Here is a 21,403-nt window from a genome sequence, read left to right on the forward strand (position 1 = left end):
CGTGTGCTTGGGTTCCACAAAATCATTTGGATGGAGGAATCTCTTACTTCGATGGAATGTCATTTGTGACAAAATAATATTGGACTAAAAACGTGATTTACATGAATTTATGTTTATTTATATATATTTATTTATATATTTTTATTGATTTATATTTTTTTATTTATTTATATATTTTTATTATTTATATATTTTTATTTATTTATATATTTTTATTTATTTATATATATATATATATTTATAAATATTTTTATTTATTTATATATTTTTATTTATTTATATATTTTTATTTATTTATATATATATATATATTTATAAATATTTTTATTTATATATATTTATATTTTTTATATATGTGTGATTTAAAAAAGGTTGAATATTAACTAGATGGGGCTTTTGGGACAAAAAATAATAATTTTGTAAAAGTAATGATAACACGCAGGATTTTATGCCAAAATAGAGGTAGTAATACGTGTATTTATAAATGTGTACATATGTATTTATACATAGCGGCACTTATCATTACTTTTCTAAATGAAAAAATATTTAATGCATTTATAAATGATTGAAAATTTTGTGAACGTTGACAACTAAATACGCCAATCTTTTCTTTTTTAATAATTATTTACAAAAGATGCATGACTGAATTGTTAAGGGGAAAACATTTGAATCACGTCCCACATTGGTTTATGTAAAAAAATGGAACGACACCCACTTGCGTAATGTGTGATGACCACATTGGCCAATAGCAGAAGTCCTAACTCTGCTCAGCATTTTAGACCAATCACAGTCATCGTCTTGCCTCGTCCCTCGGTTTGAGGAGATTTGATTGGATGACAGCCTGAGTGGGATGTCGTCAACCAGCTGAGAGCAGAACGAGGAAGTTGAGTGTCATTTGGAAATTACACGCCGACTGAGCACAATGCCTGAGTAAGTTCTCCGCAGTATTTTCCCTAGTTTAATAAACATAATTTTATGTTATGGCGACATAAATATTGAAGTGATTTTCCAGTACTTTTACTTTATTTAATATGCTTCAAAGCTAAGTGTTAGCTTGTTTGCTAGTCATTGTCGAAGTACATGAGATGAAATTTGGTGAAATCACTTCCTTGACAAGCATTAGGACCCCACTGCATTTCATTGAGCGAATATTTATTATCTGGGTAGTTGTTGCTATTTCTGGGGGAAAAAAATGACTCGATAATTTTAGCACATAATTTGTCATTTATCGTTTTTTATTTTGTTTTATGCTTCTCACAGAGCAGATATCGCACTCATTGGTTTGGCCGTCATGGGCCAGAACCTCATCATGAACATGAATGACCATGGCTTCGTCGTAAGTTCTTTTTGTCATTTTTAACTATTTTTTTAAATAATATTTAAAGTCGTCAATGTATTGGTAGATTATTCTGACCATTTAAAGTGCCACAACTACTAGATTCATTTACTAACTAACTAACTAACTAACTAAATTAAGTGTGCTACAGTAAAAGTGTGCAAAAACCTATTTGTATTTTTTATGTTGCTTGTCATATTTTTCACTGATTTTTGCAAAATTTCGCAATCAAGACCTTTCTTAGTAAAATTATTATTTACAGAGAAGTCAAATCCTTGCCATCATATTCGTTTTTCAATTATCCTAAAACTATTTCATTATAAATGAAGATGGATGATTATTGGTATTAATGTTTTTTTAAATAAAAATGATAACTTATGAATGTAATTCAAGTGTGTTTTAATAAATTATCCCAATGAAAAGGGTACAAAATAACATTTTGAATGAATTTGCGTACTAAACAAATTCAAAAGATCAAAATACCATAACAACAGAAACAAGGAAAAGTTTAATAAGATTAAAATGTATTTCCTATATTTCGTTTTTTTTCATATTTTTGGGTTTTTTGCAGTACACAGCAAACGAGGGATTACTGAAAAAATATTTTTCACAATAAAACCCTCTTTAAAAAAAACCCTTTTTCATTTTATTGATTTTTTTGTTTGCAAAACACTGCAAAACATGTTTTGATAGGTCAAAAAATTCATTGAATAACCTTAAAAGTTCCACATTTTTGCCAAATTAATTTGACGTCAGCATAAAAAGTTGTTTTTTTTATAGCTGTTCTGGTTCATTGTCAACAGCAAACAAAGATTTCAGCACAGCACAGAAACCGGAAAAATCCACTTGTGTGAAATTGCAATGATTTTGTAACAAAGAAAATAACAATCCTTTTGTCTACTGTATAGGTGTGCGCCTACAACCGCACTGTGTCTAAGGTGCATGACTTCCTTCAAAACGAGGCAAAGGGCTCCAAGGTAATTGGCGCCGAGTCACTTGAAGACATGGTGTCCAAGCTGAAGAAGCCCAGGAGGATCGTTCTACTGGTCAAGGCCGGACAGGCAGTGGACGACTTCATTGACAAACTGGTCAGTGTCACCCGCATTTGAATGGTTCCCAAATTCTACGTTTTGTTGACCTATGTCGTCTGTGGTCAGGTTCCCCTCCTCGAGACGGGAGATATTATCATCGACGGTGGCAACTCGGAATACAACGACACAACGGTAAGCAGGATGTTTTTGCTAAGGTATGCTAGCAAGTGAGGATTCTCTTAAGGTGCTTCTGTAACGTTTTGTTTTCACACAGCGACGCTGTAAGAGTCTCAAAGAGAAGAACTTGCTCTTTGTGGGAAGTGGAGTCAGCGGTGGTGAGGAGGGGGCACGCTACGGACCCTCTCTCATGCCGGGAGGACACCCGGAGGCTTGGTGAGACATGCGTTACGCAGATTTTACTGAATTTATGGTGCTCGGACGTTTGGTCGCCGGTCTTTTGGTCCATTTTGGTTGCCGGTCAAATGGTGGAGTTTACTGTTGAAGCCAGCTCTCAAAATTATATTCATGAGAGAGTTTAATATCCAAGAGAGACAGTTTAATATCTAAGTACATTTGACCGGCGACCAAAAGGTTACCAAATGTCCGGCGACGAAACGTCCGGTCACGAAATTTACGCTTTATTGTCATTCGTGTTATTTTAGCTTTTCTAGCATTGCAAATACAGTAATCCCTCGATTATTGCTATTTTTCCCCGCTATTAATTTTTTTTAAAATTGTTTTGCAGTTCATAAAAATGTGAAAATCCTTGAAGAAGCTACTTTTGCTACTAGGACTCAATACTAAAGGGGAAAAAATGTTATAGGGGTGACGCTACACTTTTTCGATTTTATTGCGGCTATGTCTGGTCTACATTGTACTCAAAAAAGATACTGACCAGCATTGAAGCTATGGAAAATTGCTCCATGTTTACTAAGGAGGAGCACAATTTTGTAGTTGAGCTCAAAGTACTCGAATACTGCATTGAAATGGACCATCTGACGTTATTTTACAATTAATTCCTTCTTCATGCTCTTCATTTTGAAAGGCCTCACATAAAAGGAATTTTCCAGAGCATCGCTGCCAAGGTGGGAACAGGAGAGCCGTGCTGCGATTGGGTAAGTGTCCCCTACTTGACTTCTGCGTGTCAAGCCACCATTGTTGTGAATTGAACGTCCTTCCTTCACAGGTAGGAGACGAGGGTGCCGGTCATTTTGTCAAAATGGTTCACAATGGCATCGAGTATGGTGACATGCAACTGATTTGCGAGGCCTATCACCTCATGAAGGACATACTCCAAATGGACCATGACGAGATGGCCAAGGTGAGCTTTACGCAATGTTCCCTCTAAGTTGTGCACAATTGCGCACTACTCTCGTCTTCTCTGCGCAGCAGCAATCATATGGCGCGCAGTAAATAAAATCCAAACCATTTTTTGACCCCTTTCCCCATGATGGCGCAGTTTACACGGCAGCCAATGGCAGTAGCTCTGTCCACTCTTATGTTTTCCGTGTTTTACAGCATGTTTTGCATGAAAAATTAGAGGGAACATCATACCTGTCAATCTCTGCCGTTAACTGCCCTTATAAATGATTGAGTCCCCTTATAAACCCCCCAAAAAACGTACAAACACTGTACGACGCATGTTTACTCGCGGTAACTCGTTTCTTACTAGGTGGCTCCTCCATGCTTGCTTCCACGATATTTACTCTATGTATATCTACGCATGCGCATGTTATCCTTTGTCGATATTACCGTACGCACCGCTAAAAAAATACATATGATTGAGGATCATTTTTGCTGGTATACCCTGACAATAGTAACGATCGATGACAGTAGCGTCGTTGGCTACCAGCCTACGAAAACGATGTGGATTTTGGCCAAAACGGTCTTGTTGAAATCGGTTTTCATAAATATTGGCGATTTTTTTTTTTAATTTTCCCCGTACAAAAGTCGGTGTACGGCTTACATGATTTGAAATGTTAAAAAAACGTATAAAATACGTGTAAAACGTACAAGTTGACAGGTATGCAGGTGTGATACTGGTGTACCCTTAGCAAGCAATGATGATATCGCTCACAGTGCTACTCAATGCGCTCAGGGAGGTTGTCTTTCTGCCCAGACCAATGAAAAATTAGACAAAACATTGGCTTTAAGTGTGCAATTTCATTGACCTTGATCACTCTTAACCCACCCGTTTGTGTCCTTAACCCCTCAGGCTTTTGACGAGTGGAACAAAACCGAGCTGGACTCGTTTCTAATCGAAATCACCGCTAACATCCTCAAGTTTCGAGACGCCGACGATACACATCTGTTGCCCAAGATTCGTGACAGTGCGGGACAAAAAGGCACTGGGAAGTGGACTGCTATTTCAGCCTTGGAATACGGCACTCCTGTAACCTTGATCGGTAAGGAAGTAGTTAGTTCCTTTTCTTTTGATTTAGTTGCTAAGTCATTCATTGCCGAATAGTGTGATGTCACACTTGTTTCAACATGTAGTGAACAAACAAACCTATCAGGATGTAACATTTATTTAAAAAAAAAAGTCCCAAGGAGATGATTCAAAGATATAATGAAAGATGGCGATATTCTTGAACTTTGATTTTACTTTCTGTGACAATTCAATATCTGGCAACTCGTAACTACCGTATTTTCACGACTATAAGGCGCACCACATTATAAGGCGCACCCTCAATGAATGACATTTTTTCCATATATAAGGCGCACTGTATTATAAGGTGCACTGTATTATAAGGCGCACTGTCTATTTTGGAGAAAATTTAAGACTTTTAAGTGCGCCTTATAGTCGTGAAAATACGGTAGTTGCAGAAAAATATACTCACACTCCCGATTGTTTTTAGAGGAGGTTAGTGAGCCGTTTTCAAGCAACAAGCTTGATTTATGTCTGTGCTTAAGAAGATTGAAGGCTTTTCTAGCAGTCTGCTCATCTCAGGTGACATAAGTGGGATTTGTTAGGCTCACAGCTGACTCGAGGCAAGGTTAGAAAGCAGAATGTTTGTTGAGAATACGAAGGAGTGCTCCCTAACAGATCTGTCCATTCCTAATCGATATGTTCCATGGCATACTTTTCTATAAAAGCTGCACTGTGCTTTGAAATTCCGTCATTTGACATCCCTGCACGTGTGTTTAAAAGAAAATGGAAAATGGAGCAGTAAAACAATGAACTCTTGTTTAAAGTGCCTAGCCTTGTTGCTGCAGTCTGCTGTTTGGCTACATAATATTTCAAAATGGGGAGTTACACATGAATGTTAAAATTTAAAAAAACGGGTAACTACGAAAAGTAAGGGAATTATTTCCAATTTAAACAATTTGACCGAGGTTTTCCAAAGGTTCTGTGGGCTTTTCAGACACTTTTGCTGGGTATATATTTAACATTTTGCTCTGTTTATTTTTAACATTTCTACCAATGTTTTTCCCAAAACTGCAGCAGGTTTTTCAGACACTTTTGCTGGGTATATTTTTTTACTTTTTGCCCTTTTTTTATTTTTTACATTTTTCCAATTGTTTTTATTAACATTTTGCCCAGTTTTTTTTTTAACATTTTGACCGAAGTTTTTCAAAACTACTGTAGGCTTTCTAGACACTTTTTCTAGGTATATCTCTAACATTTTGGCCTTTTCGTTTTTAACATTTTTACCAATGTTTTTTCAAAACTACTGCAGGCTTTTCAGACACTTTTGCTGGTTATAAATATTAAACATTTTGCCCTGTTTATTTTTAACATTTTGACCAAGGTTTTTCAAAACTTCTCCAGGCTTTCCAGGTGCTTTTGCTGAGTATATATTAATCATTTTGCCCATTTTTTTAAACATTTTGACCGAAGTTTTTCAAAACTTCTGCAGACTTTCCAGACACTTTTGCTGAGTATATATTAATCATTTTCTCAGGTTTTTTTTAATCATTTTGACCAAAGTTTTTCAAAACGACTGCAGGCTTTCATACACTTTTGCTGGGTATATGTATTTAACATTTTGTCCTGTTTATTCTTAACATTTTTACTGAGTTTTTTCAAAACTTCTGCTGGCTTTTCAGACACTTTTGCCGGGTATATTTTTAACATTTTGGCCTGTTCATTTTTAGCATTTTTACTGATATTTTTCCAAAACTACTACAGGCTTTCCAGACACTTTTGCTGGGTATATTTTTAACATTTTGCCCTGTTTATTTTTAACATTTTAACCAAGGTTTTCCAAACTTCTGCAGGCTTTCCAGACACTTTTGCTGGGTATGAATATTTAACATTTTTCCCCATAGTCTAGGATTTGACTTATTTTGACGTGCCTGCATTGGGTCGCTTGTATTAAAACTTCAACTACTGCAATAGATTTTTTTTTTTTTGTGGCGGAAACGCAATTAGACATTACCACAGGTGTTTCACCACACTCTATTCCTCCATATCCTGCTTCCTCAATAACCTGTTTTGCAAGATGAGAGGAAATTGAAATAACTTCCTTGTCCTGCATTTCCATCTTATGTTCCCATGTTCGTCAGGTGAAGCCGTCTTCGCTCGGTGTCTGTCCTCACTCAAGGACGAGAGGGTGGAGGCCAGCTGCAGCCTGGCGGGGCCGACAGGGGTCAGTTTCAGTGGCAATAAGGAGGCCTTCCTAGAAGACATCAGGAAGGTACAAAACTATCAATTCATAGGAAACCCGCACTCTGTTAGCCACAGCCATGAGAAAATAAACCGCATCAATTATTACTCACTTAATCAATTGATATTGTTTAAAAAAAATAACTATAAATGCCCATTCCATTTATAATAGCGCACTACTCTCGTCTTCTCTGCGCAGCAGCAATCAAATGGCGCGTAGTAAATAAAATCCAAACTTTTTTTTATTTTTTTATTTTTATTTTTTAACCCTTTCCCCAGTGCTTCTCAAATAGTGGGGCGCGCCCCCCTGGGGGGGGGGGGGGGGGGCGTGGTGCGATACCTGGGGGGGGGGGGGTGTAACCCTGGGAAACAGGATTTTATTTGGCCGTACTAGTATAAAGTGTAATTGCGCATCCACTACAGTAGCTGGCAGTGGCGCTATCATTTATTTTTAATTTCAGGCATTGATGCACTTAAAATCTTTTCTGTTGCAGACTTAAAACAAGATTTAATAAAGTTATTCTTTGTAAGTTTGACTATATTTCTATCTTTTTTTCCTTTTCTTTAATGTTAATAAGGATAAAATGTTGTACTTATAACAATTTTATAAAATGATTTTATTTATAGTCACGGTGGGAAGTGGGGGGCATGGGGGGCGCGCGAATAGTTTTCTTCTTGTTAGGGGGGGCCTAACAGAAAATAATTGAGAAGCACAGCCTTTCCCCATTATGGCGCTGATTACGCGACAGCCAGTGGTAGTAGCTCTGTCCACTCTTATGTTTTTTGTGTTTTACAGCATGTTTTACATGAAAAATTAGAGGGAACATTGACATGCACCTGTTTATACCAGGTGTGATACTGGTGTGCCCATAGCGAGCAATGATGATGTCACTCACACTGCTACTCAGTGCGCTCAGGGAGGTTGTCTTTCTGCCCAGACCAACGAAAAATTTGAGGGAACATTGTTAATGACAGGCCTAAATAGCAAAAAATGCACCAGATGGCAACAAAAACAATTAAATTAGTGCTATGCTCTGTAGAAATGTAAAGTAATGTTTACATGCTGCCATCTTTCCCTCGCTTGAAGAAAAACCCACCTTCAGCAAAATGCCTTTTCTAATGGAAATGAAAGATGATTTTAATTACTGGACTTCTTTTTGGCTTATAAAACTCCAAAAAGTTCATTTTTCCTGAAAAAAATATTCATTGTAAATATTAGATGTCATAAGGTGAACGCTAATAAGGCGATATCTGGTTGGGAAATGGTCTCAACAACATCAGACAATGATGAAAAAGAAATAAACAAAACCTCCATTTCAATTTATCCAGACGCATAAATCGCAATGGCAGCCAAAGACTTAAACCAACAAATTTGCCAGAGAAAAACAAATTTATCTCATTTAAATGAATGTATTTTCCTCTTCTTTTGCCATTTGATGACATTTTGTTTTAATTAATTCTTTCAAGTTTAAATTTTTTGGGATAACTGTTGTTTTCTTTTTATTTCCAGGCCCTGTACGCCTCCAAAATCATCTCATACGCTCAAGGCTTCATGCTACTTCGCCAGGCCGCCAAGGAATTCGGCTGGTCCCTCAACTACGGCGCCATCGCTCTCATGTGGAGAGGTGGCTGTATCATTCGCAGGTACTGCAACCGGACCGCGTATACCAGACATGTCCAAAGTCCGGCCCGCGGGCCAATTAAGGCCCGTGGACAAATTTTTACCGGCCTGTTGCCTCTATCATGAAATCAATAATACACGGCCCGCCAGCACTTTTGACCACAGTATAAAATACATGAGTTCATTTTTTTTTTTGTGATGGTCAAAATCACAGTTTGAATATGCAGTGATCATTGTTTTGTTTTCAGCACTGTTCCTACAGTGAGCATATAATAGTGAATAATATGTGATGTTTCACATGAACTTAGATATCCTTGATAGTTTTCTTAATTTTTTGTGGTTTGTGATTTCGGTAAAAACCTAAATGTAAAAAAAAAAATGTAAAAGTAAAAGTATGCCATTTGTAATTAAAAAAAAAAAATCCCAAAAGGTTAATTTGTATTTAATGTTAATGGTTCAAAGAATGTCAGGCTAAATAGTCGGCCCGCACACATTTTCACCTTACCAAATCTGGCCCTCTTTGCAAAAAGTTTGGACACCTCTGGCGTATACGGTGCTATTGTCGACATAAGTGTGATTTAACAACATTCCCTGAATTCATTGCTCAACCTCACTGAGTCTCGTCTTTCCTCTTCCCCCCACAGCGTCTTTCTGGGCAAAATTAAAGAGGCGTTCGACAGAGACGCGGAGCTGCAGAACTTGTTGTTGGACTCTTTCTTCAGCGACGCCGTGCACGAGTGTCAGGTATGAGGAAGCACCATTCCGCAATCACGCCGTTGACAAAGACGTACTCACCTCAACAGCAATTTCCTCTCTTCTACATCAAGTTTCCAGTGACGCAAGACCGTTTACGCTTAGAACACACATTGGCACTCTATGGCCCACTAGGCTTTTTAATCTGGCCCGCCGACGTTGCCCAAATAATGTTTTTTATTTATTTTTTCCCAAGATGGCGCCGTCACGCGGAAGCCAGTGGCAGTAGCTCTGTCCACTCTTATTTGTTTTTCGTATTTTACAGTCCCTCTATCTTTTTTTAAATGACATTTTAATATTTCTTAATACATTCCTTTTTACTTTAGTTTGTACTTTGTACTTTTTACTTTACTTAATACTTTATACTTTTTACTTTACTTTGTACTTTATACTATTTACTTTACTTTGTACTTTATACTTTTTACTTTACTTTGTACTTTATACTTTTTACTTTGTACTTTATACTTTTTACTTTACTTTGTACTTTATACTTTTTACTTTAGTTTGTACTTTTTACTTTAGTTTGTACTTCATACGTTTTATTTTGTACTTTATACTTTTTACTTTACTTTGTACTTGATAATTTTTACTTTACTTTGTACTTTATACTTTTTACTTTACTTTGTACTTTATACTTTTTACTTTACTTTGTACTTTATACTTGACTTTGTACTTTATGCTTTTTACTTTACTTTGTACTTTATACTTTTTACTTGACTTTGTACTTTATACTTTTTACTTTAATGATGAGTGATAAGTATGTTCATACTTAAATCCTTTCTTTCTGTTTATATTTTCATATGTACTGTTAACGGATGCACTTTTTTATATGTTATCGTATCTTGTGCTGACCCGGCCCATCTGTCAAATTTTTAAAGTCAATGTGGCTCCCGGGCCGAAAAGTTTGCCCACCCCTGGCTTAAAATCATTGCCAATCTTCTTGCGGCTAGTATAGACTTTATGAAAGGGATAGCTGTTTTTTTATACTGTAACATTGATTTTTTTTTTGCGTTAATAATCACACCAGGCTTTGTGAATCGATTTTCAGGACTCATGGCGTCGAGCAGTCAGCACAGGCGTCCAGCACGGCATCCCCATGCCATGTTTCACTACTGCTCTGTCCTTCTACGATGGCTACAGACACCAAATGCTGCCCGCTAACCTACTTCAGGTAGCACATAAAACCATAAAATTCAGTTTACAAAGGTATTTTAGGTCAATGCTCATATGAATTTTGCAAAGTTTTAGTTAAATAGTACAACGTCATGCAAAATTTGTTATTCCTATTCTTCATTTTGTATGTTTTCGGCGTCCGTTTCAACATTCTTTGACGTTAATGGGTTAATTTGACCTGAAATTAGGCCTTGGTTTAGGTGTGTATACCTAAGGTGTGGTTTTGTGTTGTGTTCAGGCTCAGAGAGATTACTTCGGGGCTCACACATACGAGCTGCTGACCCAGCCTGGCCGCTATATCCACACTAACTGGACGGGCCATGGCGGAAACGTCTCGTCTTCCTCCTACAACGCGTAGCGAGAAGTGCAGCAGACGAAATAAAAGAAGATCATGATAAAAGGCACATTCCGCCAGTATAAAACCACAACATTTTGACTGTGGTGCTTCTTCTTTTTCCAAGCATAGATTGGTAAATGTGTTTGTCCCCTACATTGCTAGGTTAAGGACTGAGTCCGGAACGTTAACACTGGATTTAAGCTGAAGCGTTGCTCTGTACTTTACTAGGCTAAATAAAGATTTCAATCCCTTTATAATTAGCTTGAATACTCCTTACTCGCAGGATTCCCCCGTGTTTGTGTCTGCTTTTATAAATAGGGTGACAACAAACAAGTCCTACATTTCAAACCTAGGCCTTCAGTAGTGCTATGTCTAAATCCCTCAATATTTGTAACACAATCATGTGTTTTGTGTTGTATGTATGTAACGACATAGTATAGTAAGGCTTTTTTTTCTTGAAAAACGACATAGTATAGTAAGGCTTTTTTTTTCTTAAAAAACGACATAGTATAGTAAGGCTTTTTTTCTTCAAAAACGACAGTATAGTAAGGCTTTTTTGTCTTAAAAAACGACATAGTATAGTAAGGCTTTTTTTTTCTTAAAAAACGACATAGTATAGTAAGGCTTTTTTTCTTTAAAAACGACATAGTAAAGTAAGGCTTTTTTCCTAAAAAACGACATAGTATAGTAAGGCTTTTTTTCTTTCAAAACGACAGTATAGTAAGGCTTTTTTTCTTAAAAAACGACGTAGTATAGTAAGGCTTTTTTCTTAAAAAACAACATAGTATAGTAAGGCTTTTTTCCTAAAAAACGACATAGTATAGTAAGGCTTTTTTCTTAAAAAAAAAGACATAGTATAGTAGCGCTTTTTTCTTAAAAAACGACAGTATGGTAAGGCTTTTTTTCTTAAAAAATGACATAGCATAGTAAGGCTTTTTTTCTTAAAAAACGACATACTATAGTAAGGCTTTTTTTTCTTAAAAAACGACATAGTATAGTAAGGCTTTTTTCTTAAAAAACAACATAGTATAGTAAGGCTTTTTCTCTTAAAAAACGACATAGTATAGTAAGGCTTTTTTTCTTTAAAAACGACATAGTATAGTAAGGCTTTTTTTCTTTAAAAACGACATAGTATAGTAAGGCATTTTTGTCTTAAAAAACGACATAGTATAGTAAGGCTTTTTTGTCTTAAAAAACGACATAGTATAGTAAGGCTTTTTCTCTTAAAAAACGACAGTATAGTAAAGCTTTTTTTCTTAAAAAACGACATAGTATAGTAAGGCTTTTCTTAAAAAGCGACATAGTATAGTGAGGCTTTTTTTCTTAAAAAACGACATAGTATAGTAAGGCTTTTTTTCTTAAAAAACGACATAGTATAGTAAGGCTTTTTTCTTAAAAAACAACATAGTATAGTGAGGCTTTTTTCCTAAAAAACGACATAGTATAGTAAGGCTTTTTTCTTTAAAAAAAGACATAGTATAGTAGCGCTTTTTTCTTAAAAAACGACATAGTATAGTAAGGCTTTTTTCTTAAAAAACAACATAGTATAGTAAGGCATTTTTTGTCTTAAAAAACGACATAGTATAGTAAGGCTTTTTCTCTTAAAAAACGACAGTATAGTAAAGCTTTTTTTCTTAAAAAACGACATAGTATAGTAAGGCTTTTTTCCTTAAAAAAACGACAGTATAGTAAGGCTTTTTTCCTTAAAAAACGACAGTATAGTAAGGCTTTTTTCCTTAAAAAACGACCTAGTATACTAAGGCTTTTTTCTTAAAAAACAACATAGTATAGTGAGGCTTTTTCTTAAAAAACGACATAGTATAGTAAGGCTTTTTTTTCTTAAAAAATGACATAGTATAGTAAGGCTTTTTCTTTAAAAAACGACATAGTATAGTAAGGCTTTTTTTCTTTAAAAAAGACATAGTATAGTAAGGCTTTTTTTTCTTAAAAAACGACATAGTATAGTAAGGCTTTTTTTCTTAAAAAACGACATAGTATAGTAAGGCTTTTTTTTCTTAAAAAACGACATAGTATTGTAAGGCTTTTTTTCTTAAAAAACGACATAGTATAGTAAGGCTTTTTTTCTTTCAAAACGACAGTATAGTAAGGCTTTTTTTTCTTTAAAAACGACATAGTATAGTAAGGCTTTTTTTCTGAAAAAACGACATAGTATAGTAAGGCTTTTTTTCTTCAAAAACGACATAGTATAGTAAGGCTTTTTTTCTTAAAAAACGACACAGTATAGTAAGGCTTTTTTCCTTAAAAAAACGACAGTATAGTAAGGCTTTTTTCCTTAAAAAACGACATAGTATAGTAAGGCTTTTTCTTTAAAAAACGACATAGTATAGTAAGGCTTTTTTTCTTTAAAAAAGACATAGTATAGTAAGGCTTTTTTTTTCTTAAAAAACGACATAGTATAGTAAGGCTTTTTTTCTTAAAAAACGACATAGTATAGTAAGGCTTTTTTTTTTCTTAAAAAACGACATAGTATAGTAGGGCTTTTTTTCTTCAAAAACGACATAAGGCTTTTTTTCTTAAAAAAACGACATAAGGATTTTTTTTCTTAAAAAACGACAGTATAATAAGGCTTTTTTTCTTCAAAAACGACATAGTATAGTAAAGCTTTTTTTCTTAAAAAACGACATAGTATAGTTAGGCTTTTTTTTCTTAAAAAACGACATAGTATAGTAAGGCTTTTTTTTTTCTTTAAAAACGACATAGTATAGTAAGGCTTTTTTTCTTAAAAAACGACATAGTAAGGCTTTTTCTCTTAGAAAATCTTTGCATTTCTCACTTGTTTCAGTGGTAAATTGCAAGTACAATTTGTTGTATCACCAATTCCACTCTCACGTTAAAGTTTGTCTGCGTTTTGCAAGATAGAGGTGGAGTAAAATATGCACCTCGGCTCAATAAAGGTCGGGAAGAACGCAGAGGGTGAAAGGATCAAGGTCTTCCTCTTTGCTCTACCCCCACTGAAAGGAAGTGTAGCATATTGATCAGCTATCAGAAGCATTCCGATATAAGTTGATAGATGATGCTGGCTGTGGACGCTGGGCAGGCTCCTCCCACTTACCTTGCAGACGTTGGCCTTTTTCACGTGGAAGCTCATTACTGCGTTTCTGCATTAGGAATACTTTTGCGCTGTAGTTATTTACTACATGAGAATAAACAAGTTGACTTGATTAAAAAAATGTTTGTGTGTAAGTATGTATGTGAATGTGTACGTATGCACGTGTGTGTATGCATGTGTATATATGTACGTGTGTGTGTATGTATGTGAGTGTATGTATGTATGCACGTGTATGTATAAGTATGTGTGTATGTATGGATGTGTATGTGTGTATGTATGCATGCGTATGTGTGTATGTGTATGTATGTACGTGTGTGTGTATGTCTAAGTATGTATGTACATGTGTGTGTGTATGTATGTACGTGTGTGTATGCATGTGTATATATGTATGTATGCACGTGTATGTCTGTAATAATGTGTGTACGTGGGTTTATGCACGTGTATGTATGTTTAAGAATGTGTGTATGTATGTGGGTTTATGTGTGTATATATGTACGTGTCTGTGTATGTGTAAAAATGAATGGATCACATTTTTTCTTATCTTACCATGATCCATCGAAATGTAAGACATAGATGACCTGACGTCAAGTGAATTGCACAACAACAAAATACGCCACTTTCCAAATACAGGTAAAAATATAAGTACCGCAATTGACCACTGAGTGTCGTAGTTTTCCTCAAATACCATGCAAAACAATTCAGTGATAATGCATAAGCACTGATCATTTCCATTCAAGACGTTTGCGAGTTACGAGGAACAACAAAATCTGAACTACATCAAGTAAATTTTAATTTGCCTAGTGCTTTTTATAAACATTACACATTTGACACGCAAAGCACGACTCACAAATAAAAACACTTCAAAATAACACTGCACAGGGCCAATTTGCCAACTAATCTCCTTTTCAACTCCAATGCCGGAACTCAACAACTCAAATGCTTTGATTTTCCACAAGACCAAATTTCCTTTGTCCGTTATTATCCCCTCACACAACAGTTTGTGCAATAAACTTTACAATGAATCGAAGAAAATAACGCAGGCAACCTCCTGTCGTTAGAATAGACCACAGAAGGATTTTGATGCGACTTTAGTGGGAAGGGGGGCCTACTAGACATGGGAAAGTCCAAGTTTTCTTGTGTGTGGAATGAAGATAATCCTTTCTCTGGATTTAAGGCATTCGTGTAGTAGTTATTCCATTGTAACTTCTCCCCCGTGGTCTTCAACTTCCCACCGCGAGCGACTCCTGGTTCCGTTGTTCCATGTCCAAGGGCCCCTATACGTGTAAATTAAAGCGTTGGCAGTTCGATTAATGGACCAAGGGGTGGGTAGGGAGGTGGGAAGAAGTCAACTTGAAGAGTGCATTATTACCTAGTCAAAATCTCCTTTTATTTCAGTTTCAAATGACAAAAAAAACAACACAGGGGGGTGGGGGGAGGGGACCCTCATTCAAAACTCCAACTTTCAATAGGACCATGTCAAACATTTGTCATGTCATCACACTTCCAAACGCTCCAAACAGCAGCAGCAATCTCATTTCCACACATGGAGGGTTACTAAGGTCAAACAAAGCACACAAGCAGACACACAATTCACATCGAACCTGACATGAAGAGAAACGCTCTGAAAAAGAAATAGTCTTAGCACTTGGGCAGTGTTCTAAATAAAAAAAAATAAGAAGAATAAAAAAAAAAATTAAAATACTACTTTGGGGCTGGAAAATGATGTCCAAGCACACTCGCAACACTCCACAGGATCTTCCAACTTTCGCAGGCATTTGTCCCTTCCCATCCGGAAAAAAAAAAAAATGGAAAGGAAAAAAAGCCAACAAAAACCAAGCAGTCTCTGCTCAATCTTGCGTCTTTCGTTCGTCACGTTGCACTCGTTCGCTCGCTCGCTCCACACCAAAAAATCCCACTCAATGAGCTCAGACAAGAAGTCCACGACAAAGGAGTAGGAATGAGAAGGTGTCACCCACCGTGGAGCACAGTAAATGCAGAGTGAAGCTTGTGTGGTTCTGATGGCAAAGCGTTTACACGTGATACTGAGATCTGTAGAACATTGCTGCCAGTGAGGCGCTTCCTCCCGGGAGATTGCGAAACAGTTGGTTAACTGCAGGAGAGACGGTCGGTGAGGCGTTTTCCGTCAGATTTTGGGACAGAGGGGACAAAAAAAAATAAAACAAAATACAAAAATACACTGCATCCACAACACAACAATATCAAGCCCACTTTGAGAGGGGACTGGTGGTTAACAAACGACGCTGCATGCAAGTCAATTCTCTGAAAAGCAAATGACTAAACTCCCTCAATACGCGCATCACATTCCATGTTTTTATTCTTAACAAAAAAGGCAGTGTTTTTATTTTTTAATTTAGTTATCTCTCCTGCACGAATTTTTTTCTCATTTTTAGTACTTACCACATGTGCTTAGAGGCCAGGGAACATTTTTCTGTATTGTCTGATGGCTAGGCTAAACAAAAAAAAAAAAACATCCAACTAAAAACGTCACGGCATCTAATTTTGACGACGGCCCCCAAAAAACACCGCCCTTAGGATACCGACGCCTACTCATTCATCTACATGCCCCAGTTGGAAGATTTTGTGTCCATGGAGGCGCCGAAGCCAGAGCCGAAACCCCCGCCGCCGCCCCCCGAAGCCGAGTTAGCCCCCGCCGGCCATCCTAAGCCGGCAGAGTTGGAGCTGCTGTAATTGGCGCTTGACGAACCGTACCCCGTCTGATCGCGGGTTGTGGAGGCCGAGCCCCCCGCCCCCGAGCTCATTCCCTGCTGGTTGGCTAGCATGCCCATCATGCCCCAGCTACTCTGGAGTGCCGCCTGGGCGGCAGCCACCATGGCTGGATTGAGACCCAGGGCACTGAAGTTGACCCCGCCCTTCCCACCACCTTGGCCACCCGCACCCAAGCCGCCACCGCGATTGCCGCCGTACGCTTGATTGAAAGCGCCCGCCCCGAAGCGGCCCCTCTCCATCATTTGCCTACTATTGTTGTGTTTGGGCTCGGCGTTGGAGATGTGAACGGAGACGCCCTTGATGATCAGGTCCTCGCCGCACAAGGCCTGGGCCACCTGAGGACAGCAGGAACACAAAAACACACGGCCCGACGTTAGATTTGCGTCGGTCTGCGTCGAGAGCTTGTCCGACAATTACCTGATCATCGGCAAAGGTGACGAAGGCGAAGGCCCGGAAGGGTTTTGGGATAAAGACGTCCGTGACCTCGCCGTATTGCATGAAGTACTGTCGCAGCTCGTCGGGAGTCATGTCCTCCGTGCACCGGCCCACGAAGATTTTGCGACTCCGCATGGGCTCGTCGGTAAACGACTAAACGGGAAGAAAAAAAAACAGTAATTAAATGTGAATGCAAAAGGATATATTCAGGTAAAAGCTACTTGCCCTTCTTGTCAAATTAAATTAAAAAAAATAATAATAATAAAATTATGTTGGATATATATTATATATATAATATTTATTGGAAAAGAAATAATTAAAAAATCTTTCCTGTGTGCACCACTGGAAAGATTTTTTTTAATTATTTTTTTCCCAATAAATATTATATATATAATATAATATATATATATATATCCAACATAATTTTTAAATTAATTTTAATTTAAAATTAATATTTTCCAATAAATCATGGCAACTTCAGATTTTAAATTCACATAACCCAAAAATCTCATCTGTTAAGATTGACAAAATGAGTTGCATTAACAACTAGTAAAATCTACTTGCCCTTGTCAAATCAATTGTGCACACTGGAAAGAATAATTTAAAACAAAATCCAACAAATCATGCCAATTTCAGATTTTAAATTCACAAAACTCAAAAATCTCATCTGTTAAGATGGACAAAATGAGTTTGGTATGATAACTAGAGAAGTTTGTTGGCAAACCTCAGCATTTCAAGTTATCGCAAGCTCAGATTCCAACCTCTGTTTGCTCAGAAAGTGAAGTTATGTGAAGTGGTTGAATGTGACCCTTGACTCAGTCCACCGCCCAGGTCTTTTTTCTCACGTCTACACGATGCCACAGTGACCCAATTTCGATTCCTGTTTAAATCAATTGATGTACTTCAATCCAGTTCACTTCAAATTTTGGGTTCAGACTGCTTTTCTTAAAATATGAGTTTGATATAGTAGGCACAAACCCCTTAAAAACTAATTCAAACGCACAGTAGAAGGATGAAAAGAGCCACACGATTGGGCGTCTATTATCACTATTAGCACCAGTTAACTAACCTAAAATGTGACATTTCGACAATAACTTGACGTCAAAAGTTTTTTTTCCTCCAGTGTGCATGAAAATTTAAGAGGCTTAAACTTTAAACAAACCTTGGAGTTCGGCAGCTTGCAGTCGCACCATCGTCCATCGATCATGTGTCTCTGAGAAATCACCTTAACTTGAGTTTCATATTCGGTGAACCGCACAAATCCAAACCCTTTGGAATTTCCAGTGTTTGCATCCCTCTTGATCTGGAGGACAGAGAAAAATGGGTGGTTAGAAAGATGAGTAAGTACAAAAAACAGTGCAAAGTCTTCAGCTGCCAACTACTGATGACAAGATCCGATACTTGGTATGGGCCGCTGGTGCTCGGACCCTTGGTCGCCGAACTTTTGGTCCCTTTCAGTCACCGGTCAAATGGTGAAAGAGAGTTTACTGTTGAAACCAGCTCTCAAAATTATATTCATGAGAGTTTAATATCTAAGTACTGTTTAATATCCAAGTACATTTGACCGGCGACCAAACGGCCGGCGACCAAACGGCCGGCGACCAAACGTCCGGTCACGGGGCCGCTGATACAGCTATTTTTAGAATATCAAACAGTATCGGATTTGGTTGCAAGATCGGATTCGATTAACTAAGCATCATGTAATATTTGTAAACAGAGCATTTCTTCACCCCAATACTAGCAAATGTGATTTTCCATTTACTGCTTGCATTGCATTATTAATGGACTCAAAAATGAACATTCAGGACCAGATTGGCACAATCAAAATGGAACAAAATCGTATCGAAAGTCAAGACAGTATTGGGAGATCCCAAGTTTAGATTGTCCATAATAAAGGAGGGCCTCCATACCTGTACCATGATGACCTCGCCAAAAGTGGTAAAATAGTCTTTCAGGTCTTGTTCAGTGGTTTTCCACGGCAGGCCGAGAACAATCAGGTCTGATGTTTTTTGATAACCCCGCTTGACCTTCACGGCTGAAGCGGCGTCTATTTCATCCATCTTTCTTTTGTTGTCTGAAGAAGAAAAATGCATATAGATGTAAAACATTGCTTTTTACACAGTGTCAATGTAAATAAACTGCTACCACGTCAAATGTTTGACTATGGCAGACCTGAATCATGTTTAGGTAAACACCATCTCCAAAAGAATTAAATTGACTTTCAAAATAGCTGTCAGTAGGTTTGATAATTCACTAGTCAATCATCATTGCAGGCCTAATGACATTCACTGAATTATTAATAAAACAATAATAAATATTTGATAGCTGGCATCCATATTTGTGGACATTACATTACGGCCAATAAGGATACAGTTGGAAGCATGTTATGAATACTGTGACGTTTTATTTGTTTATTAAATCCCAATTGTTTACCCTTAAGGGGTTCAGGTTTGATGTCTTCTCGGCCTAATGACATTCACTGAATTATTAATAAAACAATAATAAATCTTTGAGTGTCGGCATCCATATTTGTGGACATTACATTTGGGCCATTATGATACAATTGGATACATATTGTGACGTTTTAATTTGTTTTAATCCCAATTGAAAGGGTTCAGGTTTGATGTCTCTTCTCAAAGACAGTACAAACCATATTATAGACACACTATACATCTGTATTGATCTATTAAGATGCACGTGACCATAAAGTCTCGTGGTTTGCTTTGTTTAGATGCCACGAAGTAATGGATGCGGGGCCCAACTGCTTACCTTTGGGGTAGTTGACCATGTAGACCAGGTTCCCCCAGTCGCTCTCCGGTGCGTGTAGGACGCCCTCCACAAGGCGGACTCCGCGCATGCACTGTGACTCGGGGTTCCTGTATCGAAGCCCACAGGCCCCTGGAAACTGTGCCGCGACAGACGAGAGCAGAACTGTTCCGTCGTCCTCTGAGGGGATCTCCATTGGCTCTTCGGTTTCATCCTCGGCCACCCGAATGTATAACTCGGACATGTTCTCTGAAAGGCCGGTAGCCAGCTTGAAGCCTCGGGTGCTACCTCGCTACGAGGGAGCTAATCACGCAAGACGATGCGCCCGATTTTGTCTCCCCTTATTCAAACCAAAGAGCAAAATACTACAAAACGTCGACACTCGTATTACTCCGAATGCCCGGGCGTCTAATTTGTTCGAGTTGTGGAGCGCGAATAGCGTCACTTTGTTTTCTTTTGTCGACGGCAAACAACTAAGCTAACTAGCTAACGAAGCTAGCGAAAACGCGAGAGCGCTTGACGTACAAAATGAGCTTTCACTTGAACAACCGACTTGCAGTTACAGATACTCCTTCTTACCTAGAGCTTTGTGCTCATGAAGAACACAAATTCGGTTTCGAAATACAACAGTTCTGTTTGAACTGGAGCTTGGCTACGCACAATGCACGTAATTAGCAACCACACGCTCCACCGTTTACCTCCCGAGTTGGCTAACAAAATGGCCGCCTTCCATGGGTGTTGACGTCATCCTACCCTACCGAGTATAAACTGGAATTTTACAAGTATAAATATCAAAGAATATGTAGACGCCACCTTGAACACTGATTATAACGGCGTCGTTTCCCCCATGCTGATTTCAACTTAGTAATTTCCCAATGTAGTAACTCATAAGTCAGTCTTAGTGGGAGGAATAGGATGGAAAATAATGACTTTATCGCGTCCTGGACTTGTATGACATTTTTTTCCAAATGGACTTTCAAACGTTGTACTAGTAGCAAGTGTAGATTTAAAAACGAAACGACGTGTCTGATGCGCTCTGTAGATAGACAACAGTGACTAGCGTCGTCATTTGTCGGCCATTTTGCATCGGAGCCGTTCGTTAAATAAAACTTGTATTTTTAAATAGCTCCCAATTGCAAATTTTAAAATGTTTGTTTTTTTACATACTTCATAAATGCATTAAAATTAAATGCTCCAATTAACATATTTTTAAGTATACATGCGTAAAATATTTTTAAGTACATAATAAATTAGAAATCACACTGCCCGGAGACGTCCCCCGACGCAAGATGGCCGTTAGTTACTAACGCTGCCGACTACCGTAACGTTATGGGATCTCAATGGTAGAAGTGCACAGATGACGTTCATGTTCAATGATACTTTTAGTTCTGTTACTCAAATGATGAACTTCAGGTTAATAAAACATTCAAGCAAATAACACTGATTGACAGACACGTTTCCAAATGGCCTACCGTGAATATGTTGCAATACACAAAAATTCTACTAGAGGGCAATATTGTATTG

The 21,403-nt window shown here is 37.6% G+C and overlaps 2 protein-coding genes across 5 annotated transcripts; one reads left to right on the top strand and one right to left on the bottom strand.

The window, feature by feature from the left end:
• Window positions 1-829: 829 nt before the first annotated feature.
• Window positions 830-11,117, top strand: pgd (phosphogluconate dehydrogenase). The gene is made up of 13 exons (XM_077727314.1): window positions 830-930; window positions 1,261-1,336; window positions 2,245-2,424; window positions 2,494-2,559; window positions 2,642-2,760; window positions 3,413-3,482; window positions 3,554-3,688; window positions 4,583-4,772; window positions 6,877-7,007; window positions 8,487-8,620; window positions 9,242-9,341; window positions 10,399-10,521; window positions 10,762-11,117. Exons 1-13 carry the CDS (start codon window positions 923-925, stop codon window positions 10,879-10,881), a joined length of 1,452 nt encoding a protein of 483 aa, XP_077583440.1. The 5' UTR covers window positions 830-922; the 3' UTR covers window positions 10,882-11,117.
• Window positions 11,118-14,698: 3,581 nt separating this feature from the next.
• tardbpa (TAR DNA binding protein a) lies at window positions 14,699-20,628 on the bottom strand. 4 transcript variants are annotated; one of them, XR_013327064.1, is made up of 7 exons: window positions 19,883-20,623; window positions 19,024-19,187; window positions 18,276-18,416; window positions 17,096-17,266; window positions 16,929-17,013; window positions 15,907-16,040; window positions 14,699-15,204 (listed from the first exon to the last, which is right to left on the bottom strand). XR_013327064.1 is itself a non-coding variant. In XM_077722179.1 (6 exons), exons 1-6 carry the CDS (start codon window positions 20,121-20,123, stop codon window positions 15,961-15,963), a joined length of 882 nt encoding a protein of 293 aa, XP_077578305.1. In that variant the 5' UTR covers window positions 20,124-20,623; the 3' UTR covers window positions 15,293-15,960. The 4 variants fall into 4 exon arrangements, 2 of the variants coding, with proteins under 2 accessions (XP_077578305.1, XP_077578291.1); XR_013327062.1 differs by having other exon boundaries at window positions 15,907-17,013; window positions 19,883-20,628; XM_077722179.1 differs by lacking the exon at window positions 14,699-15,204 and having other exon boundaries at window positions 15,293-16,040.
• Between the last annotated feature and the right edge of the window lie 775 nt (window positions 20,629-21,403).

Source organism: Stigmatopora nigra, chromosome 1 (assembly GCF_051989575.1).
Source record: "Stigmatopora nigra isolate UIUO_SnigA chromosome 1, RoL_Snig_1.1, whole genome shotgun sequence".
NCBI classification, from domain to species: Eukaryota; Metazoa; Chordata; class Actinopteri; order Syngnathiformes; family Syngnathidae; genus Stigmatopora; species Stigmatopora nigra.

What these genes read in the sequence shown, in the direction of transcription:
- pgd (XM_077727314.1), top strand. An exon ending in TCCTAGAAGACATCAGGAAG is followed by an intron (nt 7,008 to 8,486) that starts GTACAAAACTAT and finishes TTTTATTTCCAG; the next exon opens with GCCCTGTACGCCTCCAAAAT. An exon ending in ACGCCGTGCACGAGTGTCAG is followed by an intron (nt 9,342 to 10,398) that starts GTATGAGGAAGC and finishes ATCGATTTTCAG; the next exon opens with GACTCATGGCGTCGAGCAGT.
- tardbpa (XM_077722165.1), bottom strand. Translation starts at nt 20,123, where the DNA reads ATGTCCGAGTTATACATTCGGGTGGCCGAGGATGAAACCGAAGAGCCA. An exon ending in GCGAGGTCATCATGGTACAG is followed by an intron (nt 18,417 to 19,023) that starts GTATGGAGGCCC and finishes TCTGTCCTCCAG; the next exon opens with ATCAAGAGGGATGCAAACAC. An exon ending in TCACCTTTGCCGATGATCAG is followed by an intron (nt 17,014 to 17,095) that starts GTAATTGTCGGA and finishes TGCTGTCCTCAG; the next exon opens with GTGGCCCAGGCCTTGTGCGG.